The sequence below is a fragment of the Salvelinus alpinus genome, chromosome 9, assembly GCF_045679555.1.
Source record: "Salvelinus alpinus chromosome 9, SLU_Salpinus.1, whole genome shotgun sequence".
NCBI lineage: Eukaryota > Metazoa > Chordata > Actinopteri > Salmoniformes > Salmonidae > Salvelinus > Salvelinus alpinus.
The window spans coordinates 22,953,359-22,976,062 of NC_092094.1; the positions used below are offsets into that span (position 1 = coordinate 22,953,359).

A 22,704-nucleotide genomic window follows, 5' to 3' on the forward strand; every position below is an offset into this window, starting at 1 on the left:
TCCTCATGCTGTAACCCCCTCCCCCACACAGGGTGTGACCCAGGAGGAGCTGCAGAAGGAGAGGCGCAGAGTGGTGGAGCTGAGCCAGACTAAGGCTGCCCTGGAGAAGGACACAACCAGACTGGGTTCTGAGCTGAAGGCACTCGGGGAGAGGAGTGAGAAGGTGAGACTCTCCTTATCCAGAGATTTACGAGGGGTCCATTGAGTGGAAGATGGAGGGGTTGATTCGGAATTGAACCAACTGAATCCCATATCAACCCCTATCCCCTAGGTACTACTGTAGATCTGAGATGATTGGATAGGTGTCAGCTAAATTTTGACAATTCCATCATATTGCTTACACCTATCCACCACCCCCCCTCATCCCTTTTCTTCTCCCCCCCCAGGAGTTGAGGGAGCTTGGGGAGGCCAAGCAGTTGTTGATCCAGCAGAAGCTGGAGGTGCAGGGCCATGTGGAGGAGGTGCAGGCAGCCCTGGAGCAGGAGAAGACCCTGCACCAGGCCACCAGGGACAGTGTTACCCAGAGAGAGGAGAAGTCTCGGGTGGAGACCCAGGAGGTCCAGGCCCAGCTGGTACGCTTAGTTGTTTACCTACCTACTAACGTTCCAGAGGGCATCAACACTTATTAAAGGAGCTACATGTGATGTTTGACATTTAAGTGCTATTTGCTGGTGGAACACCTCCAGTGTTTTTAAATGCTGTGTTTTGTAGACACCATGCAGGCTCTTTTTGTAATTTGCTGTGTTTCAGTAATGTGTGGTGGTGTCTTTTAGGTATCATCACTCAGATGTTTTGTATGTCTCCTGTAGGTGTGGCTTTTCTCCTCTAAACTTCTAAATACCTTGTCATCTCTTTCCCCCTTCCTCCTCCCCATCTCCCACCCCTCCCCAGGCGTCAGAACGTAAAGTCCGGGAGGAGCAGGCGAAGCGGGGAGAGGAGGCAGAGGCGCGGCTGGGCCTGCAGGTGACGGCGCTCAACGAGAATGTGGCCACGCTGAAGAGGGAGTGGCAGGGCAGCCAGCGGCGCTCTGGCGAACTGGAGAAGCAGACTGATGAACTGCGGGGTGAGATCGCTGTGCTCGAGGCCACCGTGCAGAACAACCAGGACGAGAGGCGCGCGCTTCTGGAGAGGTGAGGGTGTGAAGTTGTCTTCAGAATTGCTACCGCTAATGTTGTGGTTTTACCAGAAACTATAATGTAGCTAGGAAACACCTAGATCTCCCCTCATGGATATCTTTCAAATCAAAATGTATTTGTCACATGCTTCGTAAACAGTAAAATGCTTACTTATGAACCGGACCCTTCCCAAACAGCGTGCAAAAGAGCACATTGGCTGATAGCCTATCCAGCAAGGTGTCAGAGAGAACTGATTTCCAGTAGTTTTTTTAGCTTAAAATGACACAACAACTAGGTTCCAGTTTAATAATGTTTACTTCACCTTATTTCCACGGTACATGGTTGCCATTGCGCTCAGGCCAGGTCCATCCACAGTGAGACAACCGCGCAGGCGTACTAATAACAGAGGGTTAGCATCATAGTAACAGAAATGTTGGGATACTTAAAACATGTACGTAACAGTTTGGTCTGTAATGCAGCAGATGATGGGTTGGAGGTGGTTAGTGATTTTAAAGTTGTTTTCTCTCTTTCTCTCTCCTCTTATGGTAGCTTTTAGCCTTTCACCATTGTGACTGTGTAATGGCTGTGTTTCAGGTGTGTGAAGGGTGAGGGGGAGATGGAGAAACTGCAGTCCAAAGTGGTGGAGATGCGTAGAAAACTGGATGATACGACCGCTGCCATGCAGGAGCTGGGCAGAGAAAACCAGTCACTACAGGTAAGAATGCAAGATACATAACGCCATGTTAGACACGTGTATTATGACTTCAGTTGCATCGTTCTATGTGACCTGTAGCTGAACTAGACAATACAACACAGTACACATACACCAGTCTACATGTATTTTATTAGGATCCCCATTAGCCGTTGCCAAGGCAGCAGCTACTCTTCCTGGGGTCCAAATGTATTAGACCCAACAGAGTCCACAGCCGTGGAGCCACTATAGTCTGACGACCCATTATTACATAATTTACTAATCTCATTTAATTGTCGAGCCGTGGACGTGTCAAAATATCCCGCACAGCTCTGCTGGTTAGAACTCTTTAGGACTTGTTTAATGGGCACTTAAAGTCAATAGAGCTGTGTGTGTTAGTGTGTACATGCCTGTTTGTATAGGTGCAGACGTGCAGTGGAGCTGGTTTTCCAGTGTGAATGTATATGGTTTAACCCCTCTCTCTCCCTGTCCCCATCTGTAGATAAAGCAGTCACAGTCTCTTACCAGGAAGTGGGCGGAGGACCACGAGGTACAGAACTGCATGGCCTGTGGGAAGGGCTTCTCTCTCGCCATCAGGAAAGTGAGTTGTTGCATGTCGGTCTGTTCATCTGGGTCGTGTACATGCTCAGAAAACCTTTTCAAATGTTTTGCAATGGAAAATGTGTGTTATTTTTCAAGTTCAGGTAGTCTCAGTTCATCTTCTTCTGTTTGGTTCCTAATGAACACGACCATGGTAAAGAAGGAGGTGCCGCAAAGGAGTTGTAAAAAGTGTTATATCATCAGGACAGTCAGGCTGTCCTGCCCATCTTCCTAACTGACTCTGTCTCTCTACTATCTCCCATACCCCCCCCACAGCACCACTGCAGACACTGTGGCAACATCTTCTGTGCAGAGTGCTCTGCCAAGAACGCTCTCACACCCTCCTCCAAGAAGCCTGTGCGGGTGTGTGAGACGTGCTTCGAAGATCTCCAGGGTTGACACCTCTCTCTCTCGGCCTCCTGGCCCCTCCAGTGACGGCATGTCTCATCGTTTCCTACGTGACCATTCTTACAAACTGACTCAGAAATCAACACCTGTCTCTCTGACTTCATGGACCATTGGAACCAATCAGACCTACTGTGCTTTGGAGAGAAGGTACCTGGTGATTGGATGGGAGTGCAGAAGAAGAGGCCACAGTCACCGAATGGGCCAGGGCCAGTGGTCTTAGTAAGGGGGTTAGCTGGGGTATCGGTGTCACACTAGATGGGAATATGATGGAAGAAGCACAGCAGACATGCTATGGGATGGGATGGGCCAAATCTGTATAGTGCCTTTGCCACTTATGAGGCCGGCTGGTTGGTCAGAGAGTGGTAACGGAATAAGCTCAACAGCACTATCCATCTTTACTCTACATGTCTAGCTTGGATGGTGGCCATCTTGGTTTGGTATCGTTAGCATCTTTTAACGTTTAGGAAGACGAGGCGGTTGACTGTAAGTATACGTTGGGTCTAGAAGTGTTGTGAAGGCAGGTGGAAGAAAAGGGTAAAGTACCGAACGGGTTAAGTTGTTATAACAAAAGGATATAGAGTTATGTTAAAGGGTTGAAAGCAGTGGTTCTGTTTGTTTTAGGATAAGTATTTTGTTAATGACCAAAGAATGTCCATCTGGAGTAGTCCAAATGTCCTGAGATGGTAGGATATTAGGCAAAATGGAAAGCTTGGATTTTTCTTTACCTTAATTTTTTCTCAATTACTTTTTAAATCTAGCTGAAAGCTTTGAGTTTTTTACTTTTAAGGTGCTACATTTTTACCATAAATTCAGACATGCTTGAACATGGCTGGCATTTATAATGTACATCAGATATTCTTTTTGCAATGCTGCTCATTTTCCTACTAAACGTAATGAAGACTTTGTTTTGCACCGTCGTTGATCTCTTGCAAACAACAAATGTAAACAACTACTTGTGGTGGTGATTTTTGTCATTGATTGCAGATGTAAACCACGTGGTTACGTGTGGTGTTTTCTGTCACCTGTATCCCATTCAACATCATGACTACTTACTGCAGGAGCTGTGTATGCTCTGCTTTGAAGCAATAACTGTCTGCGTGGATCTTTTGTGTGTGTGTGTGTGTGTGTGTGTGTGTGTGTGTGTGTGTGTGTGTGTGTGTGTGTGTGTGTGTGTGTGTGTGTGTGTGTGTGTGTGTGTGTGTGTGTGTGTGTGTGTGTGTGTGTGTGTGTGTGTGTGTGTGTGTGTGTGTGTGTGTGTGGTGTTTTAGGAATGATGTGTGTGTGTAGTGTGGCAGTGTTGTCTGTCTGTACAGCACCCCTACAGTGGTTTTCAACCTTTGGTCCGTGGACCACCAGGGTACTGTGTTATTTAATTTTTATTATATATTTCTTTCTATAATAATAGTTGGGACTATTTAAAGGGGGGCTGAACTTCCTGATTTAGCCTCAGTTTCAGTTCTCCTCATAAGGAAATGCAACTGAGAATAAGATTTGTGTCTTGGAGGTGTGCTTTGATGTGTCTCGTGTGTGTGTGTTCGAACGTGGGAAGCCTTTGTACTTTCACTATGCCTAAACAGTACACAGTTATAGTCACTCACCCTTCTAGATGACTTGAAACAGTCTAACCAGGTCTTATGGCCTAGACTAGCTAGCAAGCTAGCCAACTTCTTCGCCAATTAGCTTCAGCCGGCCGCTGTGCGACCATGGAAAAGTTGGTTTGACTTTGGATAGCCCATCTGTGGGGCTAGTTATGGACCGTCAATAAATTACACAATGTAAATGGGACAATATTTTCATGTTGCACATCTTTTAGGTGTCTCATTAAAACTTTCAATATTTTTGTTTATGAATTTCTACAATTTTAAGTTGGTTTTAGGTTTTCAATTAATTGAAATTTGGAAATATTTACATTTTTTTTTTTACATTGTCTCATGTACATTGTGTAATTTGCTGACTCGCGAATGGTGGGCCTCGAGCTTTTGGTGGTCCCCGAAACGGAGAAAGTTGGGAACCGCTGCTCTATAGTATGCATGGTGGCTGTTAAAACCTTCACTCTACGACACTTGGACATGTCAATGTTGATTTACGCTAACTGCAAACTCTTTACCACCAGTCAAATAGAACTGATAACACTGTAAAAAATGTCATCCTCGTTCAAGTATTTTTATTTTCTTGCTGACAAGCTCTTAATACTGATTTGAACTGCTCCTGCATTGTCTGGTCAATCCACAGTAAATGATTGTATTAAGAGTTTGTGTGGAGTGGTTAGCTGTCTGGGTTCTGGTTTGCTGTCTGGCTAGCAATCTGCCTGTGTCCGGCAAGCTGTCTTTTGGCAGACTGAACATCCTTTACTCTCTCTATAACAGTCCTTCCTCTACTCTGGGTTCCAGAGAATATATATGCCATTTAGCAGACGCTTTTCCAAAGCAACTTAATCATTTGTGCACATATTTTACGTATATGGGTGGTCCTGGGAATCGAACCCACTACCCTGGTGTTACTATCGACATGCTCTACCAACTCAGCTACAAATGACCACCCAGAAAGTAATTCTCAAACACATGGCTTTGTACCAGGTCACTTTGATCAAGTAGTCTATGTGTTAGTATCCATCTCTGCATTACATTGGTTTTGTTTCGTCTACCTCAGATTGGCACAGGCATATAAATAGTACTATGGTTAACCTGAAAGATCATGCTGGCCTGTCCATACAGGTCAAGTTCCCCAGCTTGCGATGGGTGTTAAGTGTTGTCACTAAGGCCAAGAGGTTGGCGGTTTAGGCTTCACCGCTTTTCTCATACTCTGGGTTAAGAGCCCACACATCAGTGTTGGCTAGTTTTAGAGTCCCAACCTCTCTCTCTCAGTGCCATGGTGTCACTCCCTGAGGAAGCCACAAGTATTGCCCCACTAACTATCACCCCATTCCACCCCTACAGTTGAGCGATGGTCACCAACCCTGGTTGTGGAGAGAGCTACAAGGTGTGCAGGCTTTTGTTCCATCCCAGCACTAGCATCATTAAGACATGAATTAGTTGAAACTGTTGTTTCAGTGCTCGGCTGACACAAATGCCTCCCCTTCCCCCCGTAGGGTTTACCATCTTACTGTATGACATTATCACACACTAATACCTGGCTGTTGTATTATCTTTGTAAAATGGTATTTTCTTATGGAGGAAAATGAAGGAGAGAAAAAGTATGTTAAATAACACTTGTAATGTAAAAGAAAAATCCATAATTGTCTTACTGAATTCATTTTAGTGAATGGTACTACTACACTAATTAATCTGTCTTGTTTCACGTGGATGTCGGTCGTCGTCGTGCATGATGTATCGATTGGCTTTATAGTTCACATTCTTCTTTCTCCACTTTGGAGGATATCATGGTCCTGTTCGTATACTTTAGGAATGTCTTTACTCATTTTCTTCAGGTAAGCACAGATCTGTAAGTGGATGGATAGGTGAAAACAAGGTTATGACCCTTTCACTTCCACCTATCCAATCAATTGAGATCTGTGACTACTTCAAGGAAGGTAGGAAGGATGCATTTCTGGAGTATTGTAACAGGGGCCCATATGTAGTGGTTGTGCCTTAAGTCAACGTCTTGTTTGTCAGGCTCCCTGTCACAGTGACATTCGGGAACCCTGTCTTAGAACACTGCCACCACACAGACTGTCTGTCACGGACTACAGTTCAGGTCGGAAGTTTACATACACCTTAGCCAAATACATTTAAACTGAGTTTTTTTTCTCACAATTCCTGACATTTAATCTGAGTAAAAATCCCTGTCTTAGGTCAGTTAGGATCACCACTTTATTTTAAGAATGTGAAATGTCAGAATAATAGTAGAGAGAATAATTTATTTCAGAGTTTTATTTCTTTCATCACATTCCCAGTGGGTCAGAAGTTTACATACACTCAATTAGTATTTGGTAGCATTGCCTTTTAAATTGTTTCACTTGGGTCAAACGTTTCAGGTAGCCTTCCACAAGCTTCCCACAATAGGTTGGGTGAATTTTGGTCTATTCCTCCTGACAGAGCTGGTGTAACTGAGTCAGGTTTGTAGGCCTCCTTGCGCACACACTTTTTCAGTTCTGGCCACAGATTTTCTATCGGATTGAGGTCAGGGCTTTGTGACCAAGCTTTAACTTCCTGACTGATGTCTTGAGACGTTGCTTCAATATATCCACACACTTTTCCTACCTTATAATGCCATCTATTTTGTGAAGTGCACCAGTCCCTCCTGCAGCAAAGCACCCCCACAACATGATGCTGCCACCCTCGTGCTTCACGGTTGGGATGGTGTTCTTTGGCTTGCAAGCCTCCCCCTTTTTCCTCCAAACATAACGATGGTCATTATGGCCAAACAGTTCTATTTTTGTTTCATCAGACCAGAGGACATTTCTCCAAAAAGTACGATCTTTGTCCCCATGTGCAGTTGCAAACTGTAGTCTGACTTTTTTATGGCGGTTTTGAAGCAGTGGCTTCTTCCTTGCTGAGCAGCCTTTCAGTTTGTCGATATAGGACTTGTTTTACAGTGAATATAGATACTTTTGTACCTGTTTCCTCCAGCATCTTCACAAGGTCCTTTGCTGTTGTTCTGGGATTGATTTGCACTTTTTGCACCAAAGTACGTTCATCTCTAGGAGACAGAACACGTCTCCTTCCTGAGAGGTATGACGGCTGCGTGGTCCCATGGTGTTTATACTTGCGTACTATTGTTTGTACAGATGAACGTGGTACCTTCAGGCGTTTGGAAATTGCTCTCAAGGATGAACCAGACTTGTGGATTTCAACAACAAAAAAATCTGAGATCTTGGCTGATTTCTTTTGATTTTCCCATAATGTCAATCAAAGAGGCACTGTGTTTGAAGGTAGGCCTTGAAATACATCCACAGGTACACCCCCAATTGACTCAAATGATGTCAATTAGCCTATCAGAAGCTTCTAAAGCCATTACACCATTTTCTGGAATTTTCCAAGCTGTTTAAAGGCACAGTCAACTTAATGTATGTAAACTTCTGACCCAGTGGAATAATCTGTCTGTAAACAATTGTTGGAAAAATTACTTGTGTCATGCAGAAAGTAGATGTCCTAACCGTCTTGCCAAAACTATAGCTTGTTAACAAGAAATTTGTGGAGTGGTTGAAAAACGAGTTTTACTGACTCCAACCTAAGTGTATGTTAACTTCTGACTTCAACTGTACCTGACCTTGAAGGAGGAACGTGTTGTGTGTGTGTGATGAAGGAAAGAAAGAATCATGATATTTTATGTCCAAGATGTACCATTTATTGTAAAAAAATTCCATCATGATTAAGAGTAAATAAAACTAGTTGTTTCTATTTTCCTTGGTGGTCAGTGTCTGTTTATACCAGTGTGTTAAACCAGAGTATGTGTGATGTGTCATGTTTTGATACCCACTGGGATGATGATAATGACGCAGTGGGGAGAACAAGTATTTGATACACTGCCGATTTTCCTACTTACAAAGCATGTAGAGGTCTGTAATTTTTTATCATAGGTACACTTCAACTGTGAGAGACGGAATCTAAAACAAAATCACATTGTATGATTTTTAAGTAATTAATTTGCATTTTATTGCATGACATAAGTATTTGATCACCTACCAACCAGTAAGAATTCCGGCTCTCACAGACCTGTTAGTTTTTCTTTAAGAAGCCCTCCTGTTCTCCACTCATTACCTGTATTAACTGCACCTGTTTGAACTCGTTACCTGTATAAAAGACACCTGTCCACACACTCAATCAAACAGACTCCAACCTCTCCACAATGGCCAAGACCAGAGAGCTGTGTAAGGACATCAGTGATAAAATTGTAGACCTGCACAAGGTTAGGATGGGCTACAGGACAATAGGCAAGCAGCTTGGTGAGAAGGCAACAACTGTTGGTGCATTTATTGGAAAATGGAAGAAGTTGAAGATGACGGTCAATCACCCTCGGTCTGGGACTCCATGCAAGATCTCACCTCGTGGGGCATCAATGATCATGAGGAAGGTGAGGGATCAGCCCAGAACTACACGGCAGGACCTGGTCAATGACCTGAAGAGAGCTGGGACCACAGTCTCAAAGAAAACCATTAATAACACACTACGCCGTCATGGATTAAAATCCTGCAGCGCACGCAAGGTCCCCCTGCTCAAGCCAGCGCATGTCCAGGCCCGTCTGAAGTTTGCCAATGACCATCTGGATGATCCAGAGGAGGAATGGGAGAAGGTAATGTGGTCTGATGAGACAAAAATAGAGCTTTTTGGTCTAAACTCCACTCGCCGTGTTTGGAGGAAGAAGAAGGATGAGTACAACCCCAAGAACACCATCCCAACCGTGAAGCATGGAGGTGGAAACATCATTCTTTGGGCATGCTTTTCTGCAAAGGGGACAGGACGACTGCACCGTATTGAGGGGAGGATGGATGGGGCCATGTATCGCGAGATCTTGGCCAACAACCTCCTTCCCTCAGTAAGAACATTGAAGATGGGTCGTGGCTGGGTCTTCCAGCATGTGGGCCAAAATCCCTGCTGCAGTGTGTGTAAACCTGGTCAAGAACTACAGGAAACGTATGATCTCTGTAATTGCAAACAAAGGTTTCTGTACCAAATATTAAGTTCTGCTTTTCTGATGTATCAAATACTTATGTCATGCAATAAAATGCAAATTAATTACTTAAAAATCATACAATGTGATTTTCTGGATTTTTGTTTTAGATTCCGTCTCTCACAGTTGAAGTGTACCTATGATAAAAATGACAGACCTCTACATGCTTTGTAAGTAGGAAACGCTGACGATTTTGCAGGTTATCAAATACTTGTTCTCCCCACTGTATGTCAGTTGTAGTCTTATTGTGATGTTATGACTGTATATGTTGTACTGTTCGCCACAGACACATTTCCACAGTTGAAGTGAATGTGTACATGTGTTCTGAGCACACATCAGCAACGCAGAACAGTCATCTTCTCATTTTCAAAATTGTATTGTAATCTATTATGGTACCGCAATACACTTTCAAAGCAAACATTAATTTTACAAAAGTTATCCTGCTAGTATTTTACAAGGTGTTATGAGGGACCACAGTGCATGATACAGTTATAGTAATCCTTGTTTTAGCCAGAGTCTAGTGCAGTGTTCACCAACCCTGGTACTGGAGAGATCCATCATGTGTAGAGGTGTTTGTTCCAGCACCAACTAATACACCTGATTCAACTAATCAAGGGTCTCAACAACTAGCCAGTAGCTAGTTTAAAAGCTCAATGAAGTGTATTTGTGCTGGTCAGTACTAATAGCCTGCACATCCCTTTCACACTACTGAGCCAAGTTGTACTGGGCTGGCCTGGTCACGCATCCACCGTCCACCTAGTTTCTGGAACTGCTGGAAAGGACAGTGTTAAAATAAAATATCAGAGCCACCTATGGTTCAGGACATATAGTGGGGGTCAGGCACCAGTAGCTGTCCAGAAGTGGTGTTTGTGGTCCTCTGTTCTAGTAGTGAAAGTGGGACTGCTCAAATCTGGGAGGACTCTAGCCACAGTGAGGAGCTCTTCACCCGGGGAGGCTGCTGGGAATCCAGTCTCAGCAGCGTCGCCACAGCACCCTCTATCTCCGACATCCACACCCTCTGAAAACACACACACATTTGTATTGTTATGGTTGATATTGTTGGTTTTTATCAGGGGCGCAAATTTGGTTCTAGAAGTGGGGGGACAACTTATTTTTTATCCGATAAACACTCCAAACAGCCTACCCGACCGCTCGGAGTAGTCTGCATGGTCCTAAAGCACATTGTCGCATTGTTTTGGATCACATTCCAATGATAAAACGGTGGGCCAAAATGCAATTTCAGAATGTGGGGGTTATATAATTGTTGTTATTGTTCCCCTTTCTTTCTACATTGTTTTGTACTTCCCTTTTAATCATGTAAAGTGTGTTGTGATGTTTGTAAAATGCACTTTAAATTAACTTAACTTGACACATTCAGGGTACCATGACAATACTCTGCTAACTCATGCCTATTAATGAAGGAAATTCCACCTAACCTAGACGTATCAGAGAGCAAGGTGACTCCAACAGTATTGGAATAAACGATCAGGACAGTGGGAAAAAAAGTTACTTCTCTGCTAGTGTAGTCTAATGATGACTCAACACTAGCTGCAGTGAGTCACTTGATTTCTGGGGGAATAGCAATTAAAAATGTATAAACTTTGACTCTGCTATGAGAATATTGAGATGGGAGTTTCCTGCTATTGATAGATCCATGCCTTACATAAGATACCACTGTTATGTGGTATATCATGTTATGTGATGCCCTGCGATGTTAGCAGGCTATTGTTATGCCAACGGAATGTTGCCAGTCACCATGGTACAATTATAAGCACCCAGCTACACATGAACAAGAAAATGGTATGCAATCCAATTCTCACTGTAAAAACACTGCTGTCCATACAGTGTTTTTGTTTGTTCTGCAACACGCACAGTGTGTTTAATGTCAAGTCAGACTGCTCTTATTGTACCTTGACGGCCTCGGTCGGAGCTTGTAGGATGAAGGCAGCGATACACTGCTGGTAGCGGTTCTGGTGCATGATGATGAAGGATTGGGGCAGCCCTGACGCTGAGAAGAGAAGGATGAAATATTCTTTAGTGCACACCGTTGAAAACGTAGCAAAAAAAAATTGCAACAGAAAATGAAAACAAGCATTTGTTGTTGGATAAGCTCAGTCGGTCCCTTCCTGTTTTGGCCCATTTGCTTCCGTTTTGTTCATAAACGAGAACTGGTTTGTATTCATTAACGACACAGTAGTACAGAAAGTACTGAACAAACAACTCGAGACTGTAATCAAATACAGATTACTAATCTGCTGTTTCGATCTGTAATTATTATGGATCCCCATTAGCTGCTGCCTACTTTACCTGGGGTCCAGCAAAATTAAGGCAGTTATACAATTTTAAAAACATAATACATTCACAGATTTCACAACACACTGTGTGCCCTCAGGCCCCTACTCCACCACTACCACATGTCTACAATACAAAATCCATGTGTACGTGTGTGTAGTGTTGCACATTTTGGGGAATATTCAGAGGTGGAAACTTTCCGTGGGAATTAACGGGAATATATGCAAATTAATATTAATACCATTTTTTAAATGTAGATGTTTTTTGCATTGGATATATTTACCATATCATATGGAGACAGAAACAACATTTTACCATTTTACCCAAGTAGACATAATTGCAATTGATTAAATCCTTCCAATAGAAAAAAATTGTTACAATTTGAACTTTAATTAAATGAGTTGACTCTTCACATGGGGTGATTTCACTGAACAACAAAAGGGAATATTGAATGATCCCCAATGATCCATCGCATCTCCCAAAAATGTTTTCAACATACATCTGTAAAATTATAGTCTAGAAACTAAAGCTTTGGTTGTCTTCCTCTCAGGCTTCCATGTCTTCTCCCTGGACCTCCTCAATGTCCACCTCTTGAACATTAGACTCTGAGGCCTCATCTTCACTGTCACTTTCATTGTCAGGCTCAAAACGCCTCAAATTTGCCCGGATGGCCACCAATTTTTCAACCCTTGTATTAGTCAGCCTGTTGCATGCTTTGGGGTGTGTATTCCTAAACAAGGACCAGTTGCGCTCTGAGGCGGCTGATGTTGGTGAGATTTGGAGGATGATGGCGGCAACAGGGGAAAGAGCCTCAGACCCACAAAGTCCCTACCACCAGGTGGCTGATGAGATATGTTGGCATGACTGCCATATTGCATCTCCATTCCAAAGCCCTTGCTTGGAAGTGTACTTCGCCAGACTGCCAAGAACCTTGCCCTCCTCCAGACCAAGGTGGCGAGACACGGTTGTGATGACACCATAGGCCTTGTTGATCTCTGCACCAGAAAGGATGCTCTTGCCAGCATACTTGGGGTCCAAAATGTACACTGCGGCGTGTATGGGCTTCAGGCAAAAGTCTTCACGCCTTTTGATGTATTTCAGAACTGTAGTTTCCTCTGCTTGGAGCAACGGTGAAGTGGGCAGTACGGATTTCTTCTCTTACATCTGCAAGCAGAGTCTGAACATCAGACAGGATGGCATTGTCTCCCTCAATCTGTGCAATGGCTACTGCTATAGGTTTCAGGCTGCTTACCAATCTCTCCCAAAATACATCCTCCAGGGGGATCATATTGATGGGGCTGTCCATATCAGCAGAGAGACTCCTTCCCCTCCAGGAGACTGTCAAACATGATGACAACACCACCCCAACGAGTGTTGCTGGGCAGCTTCAATGTGGTACTCTTATTCTTCTCACTTTGCTTGGTATGGTAGATTGTGGCTATAACTTGATGACCTTTCACATACCTAACCATTTCTTTGGCTCTCTTGTAGAGTGTATCCATTGTTTTCAGTGGCATGATGTCCTTGAGGAGCAGATTCAATGCATGAGCAGCACAGCCAATGGGTGTGATGTGAGGGTTGGACTCCTCCACTTTATACCAAGCAACCATCATGTTCGCAGAATTGTCTGTCACCAGTGCAAATACCTATACCTTCTGTGGTCCAAGGTCATTGATGACTGCCTTCAGCTCATCTTCAATGTAGAGACCGGTGTGTCTGTTGTCCCTTGTGTCTGTGCTCTTGTAGAATACTGGTTGGGGGGGGTGGAGATGATGTAGTTAAATATTCCTTGCCCCCAAACATTCGACCACCCATCAGAGATGATTGCAATACAGTCTGCTTTCTCTATGATTTGCTTGACCTTCACTTGAACTCTGCATCCAGCAAATGAGTAGATAAAGCATGTCTGGTTGGAGGGGTGTATGCTGGGCGAAGAACATTCAGAAATCTCTTCTAATACACATTGCTGTGATCATCAGAGGTGAACCAGTTGCATACACAGCTCGAGCAAGAAATTCATCAGCATTTCTCTGACTACGTTCCTCCATTGAGTCAAAAAAACAAATGGTTCCAGGAGGACCATGAGCTGTTGCTATCGATAAAGTGTCTGATTAATCCTTTTCACCTCGAATAGAAGTAGAGGGACTTTTGTCAGAGGTTTCTTGTTGTGAGCGCTGAGGGAACTTTATGCACTTGGCCAGATGATTCTGCACCTTTCTTGCATTCTTCACATATGATTTGGCACAGTATTTGCAAATGTACACAGCTTTTCCTTCTACATTAGTTGCAGTGAAATGTCTCCACACATCAGATAGTGCCCATGACATTTTCCTGTAAAGATTAGGAAAAAATGAGTAAAAAAAACACAAATACAATTCCATGTACAGATAAATAGTTAAGCAGTTAGATTAAACAACTCCTTTGTAAGATAAATGTTTTAAAATGAAACATGTATGGAAACAGGTGAATTAACACTCCTCAGTTAGCAAGCTAAAACCAACACGGTAGCAAAAACTAACTAGCAGAAATTGTTAACAAGTTAGAAATTATTTAAACACTCTGCTGTAGGCTACTATTTACTAGTTAACAAAAAATCATGTATGTTATATAAAATATATCCACCCCACCCAGTATTGTAATCAAAACTTACCAGAAAGCATGTAGTCCTTGGCTCAGACAGTGTAGTCGTGTGCCTTATGTATATCCCACAAAAAAGGTTCAGTGTTATAAGATAACTTTTTGATGAATTTAAGTAAAATTCCCCAAATTCCAGGGCTTAACTTCCCATGGAAAATTTCTGGGAAAATGCTGGAAATTTACCGGAAAGTTTCCGACCCTTTGCAACCCTACGTGTGTGCATAGTGCATATGTTATCGTGTGTGTATGCATGTGTCTATGCCTATGTTTGTGTTCCTTCACAGTCCATGCTGTTCTATAAGGTGTATTTTTATCTGTTACTTAGATCACATTTTACTGCTTGCATCAGTTACTTGATGTGGAATAGAGTTCCATGTCGTCATGGCTTTATGTAGTACTGTGCGCCTCCCATAGTCTGTTCTGGACCTGGGAACTGTGAAGAGACCTCTTGTGGCATGTCTTGTGGGGTATGCATGGGTATCCAAGCTGTGCACCGTAGTTCAAACCAACAGCTTGGTGCATTCAACATGTCAATACCTCTCATAAGTAGTGATGAAGTCAATCTCTCCTCCACTTTGAGCCAGGAGAGATTGACATGCATATTACTGATGTTAGCTCTCTTTGTACATCAAAGGGCCAGCTGTGCTGCCCTGTTCTGAGCCAATTGCAATTTTCCTAAGTCGCTTTTTTGTGGCACCTGGCCACACGACTGAACAGTAGTCCAGGCGCGACAAACCTGGGGCCTGTAGGACCAACCTTGTTGATAGTGCTGTTAAGAAGGTAGAGCACCGCTTTATTATGGACAGACTTCTCCCCATCGTAGCTACTGTTCTATCAATATGTTTTGACCATGACAGTTTACAATCCAGGGTTACTCCAAGCAGTTTAGTCACCTCAATTTGCTCAATTTCCACATTATTTATTAAAATATTTAGTTGAGGTTTAGAGTTTAGTGAATGATTTGTCCCAAATACAATGCTTTTAGCATTGGAAATAACTTATTCCTTGCCACCCTCTCTGAAACAAACTTCAGCTCTTTGTTAAGTGTTGTAATCATTTCAGTCGCTGTAGTAGCTGACGTGTATAGTGTTGAGTCATCCGCATACATAGACACACTGGCTTTACTCAAGGTCAGTGGCATGTCGTTACTAAAGATTGAAATAAGTAGGGGGCCTAGACAGCTACCCTGGGGAATTCCTGATTCTACCTGGATTATGTTGGAGAGGCTTCCATTAAAGAACACCCTCTGTGTTCTGTTAGGCAGGTAACTCTTTATCCACAATATAGCAAGGGGTGTAAAGCCATACCAAATCCGTTTTTCCAGCAGCAGACTATGATCGTTGATTGCACAATATATTTTTATCATAGGTTTGATTATTGATATCGAATCAGTATTTTATCAGTAAGTAAAGCAAGAGGTGTGAAACAAGTGACAAAGGGTGTGGGAATCCCTAGCCTAAATGTAATGGATTAGTAGATGTTTAATATGTCTGTTGAAAATCAATGTTTTAATCAGTGATGAGACGCTGGGAAAAATGAGATCCTGTTATAAGGTTGTTGATTATTTTGTACACACACACAGTTGAGAGGAGATTAAGCATTACATTTTACTGCTTTCACCCCGCTGTATCCTGTGAATATGACCAATAAAGTTTGATTTGAAACACACACTAAGGTAGACAAAAGCTGAGATGTTTGTGTGTGCTACTAGGACAGGTTGCCTTAAAAAAAAACTGTGGTAGCTATATAAGTGACTGCTGGCCTTTTTTAACTCCTATACAGTGCCTTCGGAAAGTATTCAGACCCCTTGACTTTTTCCGCATTTTGTTACGTTACAGCTTTATTCAAAAATTGATTAAATAATCTCAGCAGTCTACACACAATACCTCATAATGAAAAACAGAAATACCTTATTTACATAAGTATTCAGATCCTTTGCTATGAGAATCAAATTGAGCTCAGGTGCATCCTGTTTCCATTGATCATCTTTGAGATGTTTCTACAACTTGATTGGAGTCCAACTGTGGTAAATTCAATTGATTCGGCATAATTTGGAAAGGCACACACCTGTCTATATAAGGTCCCACAGTTGACAGTGCATGTCAGAGCAAAAACCAAGCCATGAGGTCAAAGGAATTGTCCGTAGAGCTCAGAGACAGGATTGTGTCAAGGCATAGATCTGGGGAAGGGTACCAAAACATTTCTGCAGCATTGAAGGCCCCCAAGAACACAGTTGCCTCCATCATTCTTAAATGGAAGAAGTTTGGAACGACCAAGACTCTTCCTAGAGCTAGCCGCCCAGCCAAACTGAGCAATCGGGGGAGAAGGGCCTTGGTCAGGAAGGTGACCAAAAACCCGATGATCACCCGACAGAGCTCTAGAGTTCCTCTGTGGAGATGGGAGAACCTTCCAGAAGGACAACCTTCTATGCAGCACTCCACCAATCAGGTCTCCCAAGTGGCGCAGCTGTCTAAGGCACTGCATCTCAGTGCTAGAGGCATCACTACAGACCCTGGTTCGATTCCAGGCTGTATCAAAACCGGCCGTGATTGGGAGTCCCATAGGGCGGCGCACAATTGGCCCAGCATCGTCCGGGTTAGGGTTTGGCCGTGGTAGGCCAACATTGTAAATAAGAATTTGTTAACTGACTTGCCTAGTTAAATAAAGATTAAATAAAAAATGTAAACATTGTGGCCAGACAGAAGCCACTCCTCAGTAAAAGGCACCTAAAGACTCTCAGACCATGAGAAAAAATATTTTCTTGTCTGATGAAACCAAAATTGAACCCTCTGGCCTGAATGCCAAGCATCCCCTCTGGAGGAAATCTGGTACCATCCATTTTACATTTACATTTAAGTCATTTAGCAGACGCTCTTATCCAGAGCGACTTACAAATTGGTGCATTCACCTTATGATATCCAGTGGAACAACCACTTTACAATAGTGCATCTAACTCTTTTAAGGGGGGGGGGGTTAGAAGGATTACTTTATCCTATCCTAGGTATTCCTTAAAGAGGTGGGGTTTCAGGTGTCTCCGGAAGGTGGTGATTGACTCCGCTGACCTGGCGTCGTGAGGGAGTTTGTTCCACCATTGGGGTGCCAGAGCAGCGAACAGTTTTGACTGGGCTGAGCGGGAACTGTACTTCCTCAGAGGTAGGGAGGCGAGCAGGCCAGAGGTGGATGAACGCAGTGCCCTTGTTTGGGTGTAGGGCCTGATCAGAGCCTGAAGGTACGGAGGTGCCGTTCCCCTCACAGCTCCGTAGGCAAGCACCATGGTCTTGTAGCGGATGCGAGCTTCAACTGGAAGCCAGTGGAGAGAGCGGAGGAGCGGGGTGACGTGAGAGAACTTGGGAAAGTTGAACACCAGACGGGCTGCGGCGTTCTGGATGAGTTGTAGGGGTTTAATGGCACAGGCAGGGAGCCCAGCCAACAGCGAGTTGCAGTAATCCAGACGGGAGATGACAAGTGCCTGGATTAGGACCTGCGCCGCTTCCTGCGTGAGGCAGGGTCGTACTCTGCGAATGTTGTAGAGCATGAACCTACAGGAACGGGTCACCGCCTTGATGTTAGTTGAGAACGACAGGGTGTTGTCCAGGATCACGCCAAGGTTCTTAGCACTCTGGGAGGAGGACACAATGGAGTTGTCAACCGTGATGGCGAGATCATGGAACGGGCAGTCCTTCCCCGGGAGGAAGAGCAGCTCCGTCTTGCCGAGGTTCAGCTTGAGGTGGTGATCCGTCATCCACACTGATATGTCTGCCAGACATGCAGAGATGCGATTCACCACCTGGTTATCAGAGGGGGGAAAGGAGAAGATTAATTGTGTGTCGTCTGCATAGCAATGATAGGAGAGACCATGTGAGGATATGACAGAGCCAAGTGACTTGGTGTATAGCGAGAATAGGAGAGGGCCTAGAACAGAGCCCTGGGGGACACCAGTGGTGAGAGCACATGGTGCGGAGACAGATTCTCGCCACGCCACCTGGTAGGAGCGACCTGTCAGGTAGGACGCAATCCAAGCGTGGGCCGCGCCGGAGATGCCCAGCTCGGAGAGGGTGGAGAGGAGGATCTGATGGTTCACAGTATCAAAGGCAGCCGATAGGTCTAGAAGGATGAGAGCAGAGGAGAGAGAGTTAGCTTTAGCAGTGCGGAGCGCCTCCGTGACACAGAGAAGAGCAGTCTCAGTTGAATGACTAGTCTTGAAACCTGACTGATTTGGATCAAGAAGGTCATTCTGAGAGAGATAGCAGGAGAGCTGGCCAAGGACGGCACGTTCAAGAGTTTTGGAGAGAAAAGAAAGAAGGGATACTGGTCTGTAGTTGTTGACATCGGAGGGATCGAGTGTAGGTTTTTTCAGAAGGGGTGCAACTCTCGCTCTCTTGAAGACGGAAGGGACGTAGCCAGCGGTCAAGGATGAGTTGATGAGCGAGGTGAGGTAAGGGAGAAGGTCTCCGGAAATGGTCTGGAGAAGAGAGGAGGGGATAGGGTCAAGCGGGCAGGTTGTTGGGCGGCCGGCCGTCACAAGACGCGAGATTTCATCTGGAGAGAGAGGGGAGAAAGAGGTCAAAGCACAGGGTAGGGCAGTGTGAGCAGAACCAGCGGTGTCGTTTGACTTAGCAAACGAGGATCGGATGTCGTCGACCTTCTTTTCAAAATGGTTGACGAAGTCATCAGCAGAGAGGGAGGAGGGGGGAGGAGGGGGAGGAGGATTCAGGAGGGAGGAGAAGGTGGCAAAGAGCTTCCTAGGGTTAGAGGCAGATGCTTGGAATTTAGAGTGGTAGAAATTGGCTTTAGCAGCAGAGACAGAAGAGGAGAATGTAGAGAGGAGGGAGTGAAAGGATGCCAGGTCCGCAGGGAGGCGAGTTTTCCTCCATTTCCGCTCGGCTGCCCGGAGCCCTGTTCTGTGAGCTCGCAATGAGTCGTCGAGCCACGGAGCAGGAGGGGAGGACCGAGCCGGCCTGGAGGATAGGGGACATAGAGAGTCAAAGGATGCAGAAAGGGAGGAGAGGAGGGTTGAGGAGGCAGAATCAGGAGATAGGTTGGAGAAGGTTTGAGCAGAGGGAAGAGATGATAGGATGGAAGAGGAGAGAGTAGCGGGGGAGAGAGAGCGAAGGTTGGGACGGCGCGATACCATCCGAGTAGGGGCAGTGTGGGAAGTGTTGGATGAGAGCGAGAGGGAAAAGGATACAAGGTAGTGGTCGGAGACTTGGAGGGGAGTTGCAATGAGATTAGTGGAAGAACAGCATCTAGTAAAGATGAGGTCAAGTGTATTGCCTGCCTTGTGAGTAGGGGGGGAAGGTGAGAGGGTGAGGTCAAAAGAGGAGAGGAGTGGAAAGAAGGAGGCAGAGAGGAATGAGTCAAAGGTAGACGTGGGGAGGTTAAAGTCACCCAGAACTGTGAGAGGTGAGCCATCCTCAGGAAAGGAACTTATCAGGGCGTCAAGCTCATTGATGAACTCTCCAAGGGCACCTGGAGGGCGATAAATGATAAGGATGTTAAGCTTGAAAGGGCTGGTAACTGTGACAGCATGGAATTCAAAGGAGGCGATAGACAGATGGGTCAGGGGAGAAAGAGAGAATGTCCACTTGGGAGAGATGAGGATCCCAGTGCCACCACCCCGCTGACCAGAAGCTCTCGGGGTGTGCGAGAACACGTGGGCAGACGAGGAGAGAGCAGTAGGAGTAGCAGTGTTATCAGTGGTAATCCATGTTTCCGTCAGTGCCAAGAAGTCGAGGGACTGGAGGGAAGCATAGGCTGAGATGAACTCTGCCTTGTTGGCCGCAGATCGGCAGTTCCAGAGGCTGCCTGAGACCTGGAACTCCACGTGGGTCGTGCGCGCTGGGACCACCAGGTTAGAGTAGCAGCGGCCACGCGGTGTGAAGCGTTTGTATGGTCTGTGCAGAGAGGAGAGAACAGGGATAGACAGACACATAGTTGACAGGCTACAGAAGAGGCTACGCTAATGCAAAGGAGATTGGAATGACAAGTGGACTACACGTCTCGAATGTTCAGAAAGTTAAGCTTACGTTGCAAAAAATCTTATTGACTAAAATGATATAGTACTGCTGGCTGGTGAAATAGGCTAGCTAGCAGTGGCTGCGTTGTTGACTTTGTTTGAAAGTGTAGCTGGCTAGGTAACCTCTAACTGGCTAGGTAACCTCGACAATTACTCTAGACTACACAATTATCTTGGATACAAAGACGGCTATGTAGCCAGCTAAGATCAAACAAATCAAACTGTTGTACTGTAATGAAATGAAATGTAATACTACCTGTAATACTACCTGTGGAGCAAAGCGGAATGCAACTACTCGCTCCAAACCAAACCGGAAGTGCGTATCGTAGAGGGAGAGGCAATAGAAGTGTTGTTTCTTGTATTATTGTCTTTTGTGTCTTTAGAGGACTGCTTCACCTTAATGTCCCCTTTCCCTTTTCTTCTGTCCTTATTTTGTCCCACTTTGTCCCTTCTTTGTCCCTTCTTCTCTTCTGCCAACTAGACACTCCTTGTTAGCTAGCTAGCTTCTTTCAGGAATGTCCCTAGCAACTGCCTAGCAACAGGTAAACAACTTAGCTAGCTAAGAAAACGGTATAATTTTATGAAAAATTGTTACTTTTTCAAAAGCCTTTCTTCTTTGTTTGCTGCTTGTTTGGTCTCCTATTCAGTTTGCAGTTTTCTTTTGATTTTTTTTTTTACCATACCATCCCTATGGTAAAGCACGGTAGTGGCAGAATCATGCTGTGGGGATGTTTTTCCCAGGGACTGGGAGACTAGTCGGGATCGAGGCAAAGATGAATGGAGCAAAGAGTCTTGTCCCATCGCTGCAACTCCCGTACGGACTCGGGAGAGGCGAAGGTCGAGAGCCGTGCGTCCTCTGAAACACAACCCAGCTGAGCCGCACTGCTTCTTGACACAATGCCAGCTTAACCCGGAAGCCAGCCGCACCAATGTGTAGGAGGAAACACCGTACACCTGGCGACCGTGTCAGCGTGCACTGTGCCCGTCCTGCCACAGGAGTCACTAAAGCGCGATGGTACAAGAACATCCCTGCCGGCCAAACCCTCCCCTAACTCGGACGATGCTGGGCCAATTGTGCGCCGCCCCATGGGTCTCCCAGTCGCGGCCGGCTGCGACAGAGCCTGGACTCGAACCAAGATCTCTAGTGGCACAGCTAGGCACAGTCGTCTGTGCCTTAGACCACTGCGCCACTCGGGAGGCCCATTTTTTTATTTTATTTTAATTTATTTATATATATATTTGTTAAATTAGCAAACATTTCTAAAAACCTGTTTTTGCTTTGTCATTATGGGGTATTTTGTGTAGATTGATATAAACGATTTAATCAATTTTAGAATAAGGCTGTAACCTGGCAAAATGTAGAAAAAGTCAAGGGGTCTGAATACTTTCCCGAAGACACTGTATCATTGAGGTGTTGATCCTTCCCTACCTGCTGCGTTGAGTTGGTCTATGTTCTTGAGCTGGAGGCGGTCCAGCGAGACGGGCTGATCCAGGACGGTGAAGGTACAGCCCTCCTTCAGCAACTGGTCCAACTCCTGGTTCTGAGGTGGACGGTGGGGACTCTGTTCAGGACCTGTGGACTTCTGGAGAGGGAGAAAGAGAGAATTCGGAAGTAAGTAAGGAAATAAGGAGTATAAGTATATGCAACAAATCAGATATTGGTAGCACCTTTTTGTTCCTCTTGATCTTGGTGATGAGGAGGAGCTCGTCAAACAGAAACAGGTACACATTCTGCAGCTTGCCGTTCTCTAGAATCACATGTAGAGATGACATGGCTAAAATATGCAAAAACATGTAGAACTACAGTAGTTTTAATTTTAATTAGTCTTGTCTAATTACTATGTATGTCACTGACCTGTAAGCACTAGTTTTCCCTTGTGCAGCAGGCTCCGATGAGAGATGAGGTTTTCGAGGGAGACGGACTTTAGGAGATGCTTCAGATTCTGTTTGTAGCCAAATGAAGGGCTGAGGTTATGTTGTGGTAAATTTGTTTGCGTTCTTATAAGTTCATACTGTATGTGGTGTCAGTGTATACAACGGTGGGTCTAATCCTGAATGCTGATTGGTTAAAAGCGCATTCCAGCCTGTATCTATTCCACAAGTTACCACCGGGTAAATCTATGACTTTAAAATGCCTATTTACTCTGTTCCATCTGAATGCGCAATCCACTGTCTCATCAGCCCAGCCAGGCAACTTATATACTTGATCTCCACTATAAAAAAGCATCAAGACATTATCTCACATTTCTTTGAGACTAACATTTAGTTTTCAACAACAGAGATTTGTATAAACCTTGCCGTCTGTCTCTCCGACATTTGCAACATTGTTTCAAGAT

The 22,704-nt window shown here is 44.7% G+C and overlaps 2 protein-coding genes across 2 annotated transcripts in view; one reads left to right on the forward strand and one right to left on the reverse strand.

Annotated features, from left to right (window-relative positions):
- LOC139583984 (early endosome antigen 1-like) overlaps positions 1–8,158 on the forward strand; it is a 57,588-nt gene extending 49,430 nt beyond the window's left edge. Inside the window, exons 24-29 of the mRNA XM_071415475.1 lie at positions 32–163; positions 387–572; positions 892–1,130; positions 1,710–1,830; positions 2,309–2,407; positions 2,683–8,158. Of these exons, the coding sequence (XP_071271576.1) occupies positions 32–163; positions 387–572; positions 892–1,130; positions 1,710–1,830; positions 2,309–2,407; positions 2,683–2,805 (900 nt within the window). The 3' untranslated portion in view covers positions 2,806–8,158. The remainder of the gene's footprint in view (positions 1–31; positions 164–386; positions 573–891; positions 1,131–1,709; positions 1,831–2,308; positions 2,408–2,682) is intronic.
- A 221-nt stretch (positions 8,159–8,379) lies between these two features.
- Positions 8,380–22,704, reverse strand: part of LOC139583985 (pleckstrin homology domain-containing family G member 7-like) — a 45,254-nt gene continuing 30,929 nt past the window's right edge. The window contains exons 13-17 of the mRNA XM_071415476.1: positions 22,224–22,311; positions 22,037–22,116; positions 21,798–21,951; positions 11,334–11,431; positions 8,380–10,441 (exon numbers count right to left, since the gene is read on the reverse strand). Coding sequence (XP_071271577.1) covers positions 10,328–10,441; positions 11,334–11,431; positions 21,798–21,951; positions 22,037–22,116; positions 22,224–22,311 — 534 coding nt within the window. The 3' untranslated portion in view covers positions 8,380–10,327. The remainder of the gene's footprint in view (positions 10,442–11,333; positions 11,432–21,797; positions 21,952–22,036; positions 22,117–22,223; positions 22,312–22,704) is intronic.